Source organism: Theobroma umbraticum, unplaced genomic scaffold (assembly GCF_002168275.2).
Source record: "Theobroma umbraticum cultivar Fairchild unplaced genomic scaffold, ASM216827v3 scaffold_130.0, whole genome shotgun sequence".
NCBI classification, from domain to species: domain Eukaryota; kingdom Viridiplantae; phylum Streptophyta; class Magnoliopsida; order Malvales; family Malvaceae; genus Theobroma; species Theobroma umbraticum.
This window is the reverse complement of record NW_018397264.1, coordinates 5,621,141-5,631,561: the sequence shown is the minus strand read 5'-3', so window position 1 is coordinate 5,631,561 and position 10,421 is coordinate 5,621,141. Positions and strand designations below refer to the sequence as shown.

The 10,421-nt window shown below is 35.8% G+C and overlaps 3 protein-coding genes across 3 annotated transcripts in view; 2 read left to right on the top strand and 1 right to left on the bottom strand.

Moving 5' to 3' along the window:
* ETFBETA (electron transfer flavoprotein beta) overlaps positions 1 to 2,344 on the top strand; it is a 3,595-nt gene extending 1,251 nt beyond the window's left edge. The window contains exons 3-5 of the mRNA XM_021435727.2: positions 174 to 254; positions 614 to 708; positions 1,311 to 2,344. Of these exons, the coding sequence (XP_021291402.1) occupies positions 174 to 254; positions 614 to 708; positions 1,311 to 1,536 (402 nt within the window). The 3' untranslated portion in view covers positions 1,537 to 2,344. The remainder of the gene's footprint in view (positions 1 to 173; positions 255 to 613; positions 709 to 1,310) is intronic.
* Positions 2,109 to 4,623, top strand: LOC110421988 (transcription factor bHLH104-like). The gene is made up of 5 exons (XM_021435728.2): positions 2,109 to 2,344; positions 2,495 to 2,569; positions 2,765 to 2,842; positions 3,050 to 3,212; positions 4,163 to 4,623. Exons 1-5 carry the CDS (start codon positions 2,259 to 2,261, stop codon positions 4,409 to 4,411), a joined length of 651 nt encoding a protein of 216 aa, XP_021291403.1. The 5' UTR covers positions 2,109 to 2,258; the 3' UTR covers positions 4,412 to 4,623.
* Positions 4,624 to 5,257: 634 nt separating this feature from the next.
* On the bottom strand, positions 5,258 to 8,587 carry LOC110422110 (WAT1-related protein At4g08300-like). Its single transcript, XM_021435893.1, has 8 exons — positions 8,526 to 8,587; positions 6,884 to 7,118; positions 6,707 to 6,769; positions 6,505 to 6,621; positions 6,190 to 6,421; positions 5,763 to 5,921; positions 5,518 to 5,669; positions 5,258 to 5,438 (listed from the first exon to the last, which is right to left on the bottom strand). Exons 2-8 carry the CDS (start codon positions 7,087 to 7,089, stop codon positions 5,258 to 5,260), a joined length of 1,110 nt encoding a protein of 369 aa, XP_021291568.1. The 5' UTR covers positions 7,090 to 7,118; positions 8,526 to 8,587.
* Positions 8,588 to 10,421: the final 1,834 nt, after the last annotated feature.

Genomic DNA, 10,421 nt, shown 5'->3' with positions numbered 1-10,421 from the left:
GCCTTCAATGAGTATGTTGCTGTTAAATTTTCTGGATTTTGGACATTTTATCTTAGTCTGTTGGATTGTTAGTATTTATTAGTGGAACTTGTTTTCTTGTTCTTTTTTACCTCTTTGGTAGGAGAAATTCTTTTGGAAAATCATTGTTTCTTATTATCAGGATTCTTGTGTAGGCAATTGATGATGACTGCAATCAAACAGGGCAAATGATAGCTGGGTTGCTTGGATGGCCGCAAGGAACCTTTGCTTCAAAGGTTAGTTCAGCAGTAGACATATTGAGGAACTACTCTTCTATTGCTGCATTCTTGTTTAGTCTTTTTTTCTCTGTTGACAACATATGTCTTCATATGAAGCTTGTTCTTTGATTTACAATCATCTTTTGTTTGATTAGAACTGACCAAAGGTCATAAGAGGAGTTTTCAAGATTGTTTGGATGTTAGCGGTATTAGTATGTCAAGGTGAAATGCTGTAGAATTGTATGGGCTTTTATTCTTATTACTATTAATTTGGCTGATATTCTTACAAGTAACTCTCATATTGTGTGGTTTTCATATCTAATATCTCTGTTTGTATGTCAAATGTTTTTATGATTCTAACTGCTGCTTTTTAGTAGGTTGTGCTGGACAAGGAGAAACAGGTGGCAACAGTAGATAGAGAGGTGGATGGTGGTCTTGAAACACTGTGTTTGGACTTACCTGCTGTGATCACGTAAGTGCCTGATCTATCAAATTTTGATGCTCATTTATAGGTAGTAAAACATCCATTATTTGGGTCTGGCTCATTGAAGCTGTTCTAATGACAATGAAATATTGAAGATTTTCCATTTAGCGGTTGCATGTGATACAAATACATACGAATTTTGTTAATTATTTAAAGTACTTATGTTAAGTATTGTACTGTTGTGATTTGTGAACCACAAATTGGTTTTGTAAATAACGTGTAGTGATTTTGGCAGAAAGGACTGGAAGAGTTCATGAATTCTTTTTTCATGCAGCCAGGCATGTAACCTCATGAATCTGTTCAAAAGCTGTACACTAGGTTTTATTTTATATATTTCAGTTATGGTGGTGGTGTTGGGATGGGGGTACTGTATTTGCAGCATAGCAAATGTTCTGGAGAAAACAAATCATACATAGGTTTCCACCACATAAACAAAAACCAATTGCCTTTGGTAATCTCTATAAAAGATAATACTCGAAATAATTTGTTATTAACGATCAGTTGTCTGCATTGTCATTTCTAGTTTTTGTGCATATGCATTTTGTGTAACAAAATTCATGTTAACGTTGACTTTTGTCTGTCATCTGCAGCACTGATCTAAGACTGAACCAGCCAAGATATGCAACCCTTCCCAACATAATGAAGGCAAAATCAAAGCCCATAAAAAAATATTCACCGGAAGAGTTGAATGTGGAAATCAAATCTGACTTAGAGGTCGTTCAAGTCACAGAACCGCCCAAGAGAAAAGCAGGAGTAATTCTGTCATCGGTTGATGAGCTGATCGACAAGCTTCAAAATGAAGCTCATGTAATTTGAAAATTCCTCACTTCTCTGACAAGTGGTCCAGCTGATTCTTAGCTTCTTCAAATAATTGATCACACCGAACTCAAACTAAAAGTTTACAGAAATGAAAGTCTATAACATTTCCCAGTTCAATAAAATTCTGCATATTAGTATGGAGAGTATGTTCTATGAAGATGGGTTGTTCAACAGGTGACAGTTGCTTGGGATGAGCCAAGCTCTGGGTCCTTCATACTTTTTAAGTTTTGAGGTTTGCAGCTTAGCACAATCTATTAATCAATCATAACATACACGTGATAGATAACATTAGAAAAGAGGGATGTGCCATTTTTGCCATCGAAAATTCTCAGTGGAAGAGGAAAGAGTCACCCAACTTGAATTGAAGAGGGAATATTTTGAAGAAAAGTGCCTTACTGTCTCTAATTTGTGAAAATCTAATACAAAAATATTAGAACCGCCGAAATTGAGTTGGGGTGCTTGCACTTGCCAACCAGTTTTAGCAGTCAAAAATAAGGACGCGGCGGCGCGAGGCTCGGTCATTTCTCTAACTCAGACTCCTCCACGTGCTCCAATTTTATTGGATATACGATCGCCACTTTTAACCAAATAAAGAAAGAGGATTCCAATTCTCAAATTTACCTAGTCGAATCCGTCCATTTCCTTATTGACTTACAATTACCCCGCATATGCGTATTTTATGCGAAATTGCGAATCTTGGAGTGTGGAAGTGGTGAAAAATGGATTCAATAGAAGACTGGGATTTTCTGGATTATAGTTTCATCGACGAAAATGCTTCCCCAGATTTACTTTTGCCCAATTACAGGTGCCCTTTTCTTTTTTTGTTTTCAATTCAATCTAGGTTTTTTCTTTTTCAGTAAATTTTGAATTAATTGAGGGAAATTTGTGTTTTTTCATTAGATTTATTTGCCTTGTGAATTCGATTTTGTTAATTTTTTTGTTGCGGTGATGGTAGAGAAACTGAGTTGTCATCTGGAAATGTTGTGCATCAAGAAAAGGAATTCGTGGATAGAGATTACTCGCTCAAGAGGTATTATTTCAATTCATATTCAATATTTGTTTATTTTCTTGTAGGTTTATAGTAATTTAATTGTTAAATACAATTCAGAAAGTGTTAATCTGAAGTCGGGGGTTTTTTTTTCCAAGTTTTCATTTTAGTTTTGCTATGTTCTATTCTTATAATTCTTCATGTTGAAGAGGATGTTGCAATTAATGGCTTTTTTAGGGGACGCAGTGGATCATGCAGCAGGCCAGGGACCAAAGCGTGCCGTGAGAAATTGAGGCGTGAGAGATTGAATGAAAGGCACGTATCCTTAGATTACTGATACTTTTCTATATATTTCCTGTTGTTTTGTCTTAAACCAAAGGCATTGTTTTTGGTTAATGGTTGCAGTTTGTAAAATTGATGATAATTTGAGTTGGTTATCAGTTGTTTGCATCATTTGCATTTCTCTCTTTCAAGAAGGTAAGATGCAAGTTAAAGGAACAGATTTTGTTCATACTCTTGTAGGTTTCTGGATCTAAGCTCTATTTTGGAACCTGGGAGACCTGCCAGGACAGACAAATCGGCGATACTTGATGATGCCATCAGAGTTTTGACCCAACTGAGAACTGAGGCTCAGGAGCTCAAAGAAACAAATGAAAAGCTACAGGAGGAAATAAAAAGTTTAAAGGTTAGTTTTTTAAATAAGTATAAGGTAGGAAATTTTCTTGTTAGGCAAATATAGACATCCACTTCATTTTAGATATATAATCAGCTCCAATGTTCAGTGAAATACCAGTCCTTGAACTTCTCATCTTCTTGTAAATTTGTTAAAAGTAGCTTCTTCTTCTTATTATTATTATTAATATTATTATTATCTACCCTGTTCAATGTTTGATGACTTGAATTTTAGTTTATCATTATGATGGATCAATTTATTGTTTGATATGATGATTATTTGATGCTTATTTGTTCTTAATTTCTCGCTGGTGTATATAATAATCAGTGATTATGATTGAAATGGTTAGTCAAATAGGTCAGATGATTGTGGAGATAATTTAGATGAAAATTGAGAAGTCAATATTTGTGCTTGTTTATTGTAACTCAGTTCTGGGGAATTTCACTTTGAGATGATGTGCACATTATTTAGATTGAAAGGATATAATTAATTGAAAAGGTATTGCATTTCCATGTTCTAGTTGGAAATATCAAATATGCCTCAACATTTTTCTTTCCCTTTTGATCTCAATTTGGTGGAGCTGGAATCATGTTTATTGCCATGTCTTTGTCATTCTGAATTTTGATCATCTGTATTTGTACGAGACTTTTAAATGGAATGATCATGGAGTTGTCTAGCATTTGAAATCTGTCTTTCTAAGTTTGGTTTCTTCACCGTGGCACATGATCTTTTTTCTCTCGCTATATATTGTTAAAGCAGTTTGGCCATAAAGTATGCATAAGAAACTTCCACTATTGGAGTTTACTGAGGAAGCAGAACCACCTCTAAGGATGTAGCATATGGATAACAGTTCTGTTGATGAATGATTGAAGTTATCATTTTGTTTGAGATTACATAATAAATTTGGGTGCCTTATTTTTCCTTTCCCTTTTCCTTCTGTTAACGTTCCATTTCCCCACCAGGCTGAGAAGAATGAACTTCGTGAAGAGAAACTTGTGCTGAAGGGAAATAAAGAAAAGATAGAGCAGCAACTGAAAACAATGACCATCCCACCAGCTGGGTATCTTCCTGCTCACCCAGCAGCATATCATCCTGGGGCAAGTAAGATGGCAGTTTTCCCTGGTTATGGTTTGGTCCCAATGTGGCAATATTTACCTCAGTCAGCACGGGATACGTCTCATGATCATGAGCTTAGGCCACCTGCAGCTTAGTTTCTTTTATTTTTAATTATTGGTTGAGGTTAAGACTTGTTGGACAATCCCAAATATCTTTGTGTATCCTCTCACAGCTTTGGCCTCGGTTGATCTGTAAATATATTATTGGAAGTATGATTATCCCATTCCGAATTCAACCATTGGTTTATGGATAGCTGGACTGACCAGAACCCTTGTTATTCTTGAATAAATGATTCTTTCTCTGTCTACATGAATTCCAAAACCTCTCTCTCTCTCTCTCTTTCCCCCTTATTGCTCCTGCTGGAATTTAGCACTAGTAGCTTTTGCTTCAGAATGTTGAACTGGAATTTCTTATCTGGACAGAATTTTCAGTATTGGAATTTAACACTAGTTGAAAATTGAGCCAACTTTGCTTTAATTTGTAGTTCTAGGCAGTTTAGTCTTTTGTGCAACTTGTTTTCGGAACTTAGTATCATGCTCGCTACTGCTGATGGTTATGCTTTGGATGAAGAAATTACAAAGATATGCCATGCAAATTACTATAGATGATTATGATTTCTACGAGATTTTTGTTTTTTTACCAGAAAAAGAGGAATAAAAAGGGTAGGTATAAGGAAGTAACAAGGAATTCCATGCTTGAAGTTGAACTTTGGACGAAGCAAGCTGGTACTGTGAATCTCTGCAGGGAAACTAAGACTGTCCGTCCCGTCGTCCTTTCTAATAAGATCATTAATTAATATGCGGATATGTATTTAAATTGTCCGAAGCCAGGAAATGAACTGGCTCCTTTGCCCTGATCTTCTCCTATCCTTGAAATGTTTATTTTTTTTCCTGGATTTATCATTATTAATTTATTACATTATAGTGTTCCTCTTTTGCTCTTCAAGGTTCGCATTGCGATCCTTCCCTTTCAGCTGAAAAGCTTTTCTGTTCTTTAGGGTCATTTTCCTGGTCATTAACCGAGTAAGGTTGCTCTTCTCTTCCAACTCGAGCTTCCTGATCACGATCTTTGCCCCATAGCAGCAAATACAGGCCAAAAATCACAATTACTCCCCCTAAAATGCTGAACAGGTGAACTCTTCAGAGTTTTTTCACTTGATAGAGTATAGAGAAAATCGTGAGTGAATTGAATCTGAAATTACCTGCCCGTGTAAAGCTTTTCACCAAGGACAAAGTATGCCACGGCTGCCACCAGTATTGTTGAAAGGGGATTGAACATAGTCACGAAAACTGGCCCTTTCTCTTCCGTGCACCACAGTTGAATGAAGATTATTAAACCCGAACACATCACTCCCTGTCATGCATGATTCGTAATTAGAAATTTTACAAGAAGACTAAAATTTTCTTTCACTACCTTTATTTAACTGTAGAATAAGCCCCTGCTTACAGCGTATAAAGTAGCCCAGAAATCAATATTGAATCCAATTGTCCAAGCAGCTGGTTTATGCTGCACAATGACTGTGAAGACGGCTGATTGTGCTGCCCCAACGAAGCTCATCCAAGTTGTTAGTGACAGTGGTGCTGGATATCGTTTCAATGTAAATGCCTACAAATTTTTGGAGACCATAAGCACAGGTCTGCATCTCTGGTGTGGAAATTATCAGTATCTTTCATTTCACCTTTAGTTACTTGCAGAAGATCTCTTGTTCTGCGTCTCATTTTTTTTTCTCGTTCTATATTTAATCATTGATTTATCAGGGCTGTATCAAATATATATTTATGGTTTCTTTGTTTTTCTCCTTACTTTTTTTTATTCTCTCTGTTAGCTATAGTGTCTCGTGGAGCTTTAATTTGGTCAAGGCATAGGTTTTTACCTGCATGACGTACCATATAGACCAAGTTATGCAGCTTGCAACAGTAAGAATTGAACCCTTCACCCAATTCTCATGAATGACGGACTTTCCTTGAATATGGATCATAGGATGCCATGGATTTTTTATGGCAGGACCTTTGTACAATGTCATCGTCGTTACACCAACCAAGGAGACACAGGTCCCAAGAACTTTGGCTATTCCTCGAGGATTCTGAAGATCAACAACCTCCAACCTGCATGAAGTTGATCCTAGATATGAACTGATGGTTATAGTCATGGATGCTTTGCTAATTTATTGATCAAGATGAATACCAACCTGAGCACAACTGCAATTATGAATGTCAAAGAAGCAACAGTGTTGACAATTGCTGCAAGGAAAGTTGGAGAGGTATATCTCAAGCTTGCAAAATACATGTTGAGAGTCAAACTCACCCTGTGGTAATTGGATGAAACATAAACTTGATTAGTTTGTTTTGGTTTTTACTGAAATGTGGATATAACTTTTAAGACATCCTTACCCAAGGATGGACAGAACTAATATCTCGATAAAAAGGGCGAATGTCAGCTTTGGCCTTGTTTTTCTGCACCAAGGCAAGAACAGAAGTTGCGCATATCAACATAAAACATGATTGCAAATATTTTCAGGAAGGATTGGCACACAAGTCATATCTACATGATGATGAATATTTATGCACCTTTCCAGGAAATAGGCAAAAGGGAGCATCACAATGCCAGCTATAATGTGTCGATATGTTATGTGGACATGAGGATTCATCCCATGATTAAAGCAAGCTTCAGTGATAATATAGAGGAAAGTATAGCCAATCTGAGCAAGTACCATGAGGAGATGTGGCTGGAACCTTCTGTAAATGTCTAAACCTGAGCCTGCTCTCTGGGCCATAGTCTCCAGCCTAATCACTTCTTCACAAGCTGAAGGAGCAAACAAGTATTTGTACACTCAAAAAAGTAATGGCAGATTTGTTCTTATTTCAATTCTTGTTGCATGTTGTTGTTAGCATCATGTTCTTGACTAAAATTCTATCTAAATTGATTCCCTAATTAAGCCAGATGGCAAAAAGAAGAATTATTCTCATGCTCTCGTAACCTTGGATTTTCGAAGTCTCTCACTCACATAACTCAGACAGGTTATTAGATAGGAGACACAGGAAAAAAAAAGGATGGTTACCAAGCAACTGTAATAGCAATATGCTTCAAGCTTCAGACAAGTGATGCCAGATTCTTTAATATGTTATGCTGGCATATCACCTTTTACACCTTATCAATGAAATTCCTATCAGTATCTGCTTCAATTTGTGCAATCATGAAAATATGCTAGCATTTCACCTTTAACACTTTATCAATGAAATTCCTATCGGTGTCTGCTTCAATTTGTGCAATCACGAAAACATGCTAGCATATCACATTTTACACCTTATCAATGAAATCCCTATTATTATCTGCTTCCATTTGTGCAATCATGAAAACTAATGAACCTTTTCTTCACGTATTTGCTTTTGCGTGTGATGGCAATCACGTAATGACTCAAGTCCATACTCTAAAACTTTTCAAACTTAAACTAAATAATTTGTTTGGAATTAAAAACTTTTCAAACTTAAACCATGCGATTTTTTGAAGTTTGAGTAATTGACTTACGCCCTTATATAGGTTTTAACAGTTACATTTATATCTAATGTGGGATTGAAAAGTATCATAACAAGTTTTTTGTTACTCACCCATAAATTTTCAATTTATATAAAATCAAAAAGAATCATTGATTGATGAATGTCTTTTGATTTTATTTTTATTTATGAGCTTCAAAGCTCTCTTTTATTATTTTAATTTCAATTTGGTGATTTCGAGCTATGAATTTTGATCATTAAACCAAATTTAAGGAAAAAAAACTAAAAAATTCTTCATGAAATCATGCATGCAACAATGTCTAACAAATAATGACTGTGGATATACAGGAAGAGGTAACTTATTAATTGAGTCGGCACTTTGTTTTGCCAGTCAACTTAAGAGATAGCAATACTACAGCTTAAATTAGTTTTATAACTTAATTTGAGTCTCCATCCACAAATAACAGACTAGACACACAGGGTTTTTCTTTTTTTTTTTTTAGTTTATTTTCGTTTTACAATACTAAATCAAAAACTTGCAATTTCAAGCTGCAAAGTAGGTTTGCCAGAAAAGAAAAAAAAAAGGAAGAAGACTTAAACAAGAAGCATCAAGAACAATTTGAATTGATATTAATGTAAAAAATTAACAACAAAAAACTGCAAAATATATACATCTGAAATGTTGAAGGAGAGAGTCATAGAGCATCAATGCACTTACAACTGACTCTGGTTCTCCTGGAATGATTCCGACTATGACCAGCCTCGAAAATTTCAGCAGTCTTTCCCGCAGAACTGTATGCATATGAAAGCAGCCAAAGCCAGTGGGGAGACTCGAGCCCTGCATTTAACTGCCCTCTGTCATGACGTTTCAATGTACTATGTTGCCTGCTGCAGTGTGTCGATGTCAAGATGTGCATTGTGTTTTTGCATTTGCCATTTGTGTAAAACTGATTTGACATTTTCGGTTCTTCAACATTGAACTAGTTGAGATTGTTTCTTTGCTGTCAATGGAAAAAGATGAAGCGCATCGCAAAGGATATATCCAATTGCATGCAAGTTGAAAAAAGCTGAGATTGAGTCGGATTCTGTTTTGCTATGTCATTGTCAAACAAAGATGAAATTTTACAGCTTAAAACTACTTAATTTTTACCTTTTAGTGAAAATATTAGTTAAGCATCAGTTAAATGAACAGCCCCATATGGTGAAATAAGTAAATATGAAAACATGCAAGTATAGCTATTCAACACTGCACTGGATATATAAAGATAAAAAGAGTTGGCACAAACGAGGCATTTCTTCAAATTCATATATAGCATATTGGAAACTAAGCATGCACTACGCTATATGTCCAATAGCCATTAAAATGTTGCTTTTCTTGGGTTCAGCGTTCAGGGAATCATAAATCTTTAGAAAAATGATGGACCACGCCATCTTTGTTAGCACTTGGATGTCAACCCATCAATACTAGCAAATTATGGTAAAAATAATTGAAGCACGTCACGCAATTCAGCCAAAAGGTGGAAAAATCACAATGAAAATGCTTCAATTAATGAAGTTCAAGGCTCTATAGTGACTCTAGTCTCCAGCACTTAGTGGGCTGAGTCAACATCTTGGCTTGGTTGCCATTACTTTTGTTTTTATGTCAACTTTTCCATCTTACAACCAGAAATTCATGGATGCTACAACATTACAAGTATAGAATATAAGTCTAAAATAGAAGTTCTTTAGCTACATTTTTTTCTAGTGCTAAGGCTTATCTTTGGTGGAACCAAATTCAAGAAAATCACAAGTCATGATTCACGGACTGTAGAGTCTCACGGCTTGCATGTAGGTTTAAAAGTCAAACGATTAGAAACAATGATAATTGATGGGTAACTTTGAAATGTTAATTGTATTGAAAAGAAAAAGAAAAAGGTGGAATATTAAATTCAATGGTTAAGGATCAAATGCATGATGGTGGGGTAGAGCAGTAAGTTGATCCAACATTTCTTCTACCAAGGCTTGAGCAGGGGAACCACTTTGAAACGGAAAGGGCCCTTTTCGGCATTGCATTTAGGCTCTTGACAAAGCAAATGCAATGTGAAATGGATACAAAGTTGTTGGTGTAATTGGCATCTGAGCAAAACTGATTTTCCATCACAAAATTTGAAAATATTAATTCATTTTTCTACTCCAACCACAGCAAGAAAAAGAAGTGGGACAAGCATACAGTGGCCAACCATATTTGAGCTCTCAGCATACAAGCTGTCATGAAAAGAGACGATTCTGTAGTTGCAGCCAGATACATTTTGATGGAAGGGCGGGTACCCACAAGCATACAAATGGCAAGTCCATCATTCTATACAAGAAATATGGACAAGAAAGGGGGCATAACTTTCATGCCTTGCCGTCTAAGCATGTTGGTAAGAGCATGATTGAGCAACCAATTCACCAAAACCCACTGCGGTTGAATTTCGACTTTTCAGCCACTAAAATTCACATGATATAGACAAAATAATGATGTTTGCCTCATCCCATCTCCAGAAAAAGTAATAAAAAAATGTTTGTATCATAAATAAGTAATTATTTTGGTAGTTCAACTAGTTTGCTTAGAAAGGAGGAATTTCCATATCTA

Excerpts from the sequence above, each read along its gene's own strand:
- LOC110421988 (XM_021435728.2), top strand. The coding sequence starts at position 2,259 with ATGGATTCAATAGAAGACTGGGATTTTCTGGATTATAGTTTCATCGAC. Across the intron at positions 2,345-2,494 it reads TTACTTTTGCCCAATTACAG|AGAAACTGAGTTGTCATCTG; the intron begins GTGCCCTTTTCT and ends CGGTGATGGTAG. Across the intron at positions 2,843-3,049 it reads CGTGAGAGATTGAATGAAAG|GTTTCTGGATCTAAGCTCTA; the intron begins GCACGTATCCTT and ends ATACTCTTGTAG.
- LOC110422110 (XM_021435893.1), bottom strand. The coding sequence starts at position 7,089 with ATGGCCCAGAGAGCAGGCTCAGGTTTAGACATTTACAGAAGGTTCCAG. Across the intron at positions 6,622-6,706 it reads TTAGTTCTGTCCATCCTTGG|GGTGAGTTTGACTCTCAACA; the intron begins GTAAGGATGTCT and ends CAATTACCACAG. Across the intron at positions 5,670-5,762 it reads TCTGGGCTACTTTATACGCT|GGAGTGATGTGTTCGGGTTT; the intron begins GTAAGCAGGGGC and ends CATGCATGACAG.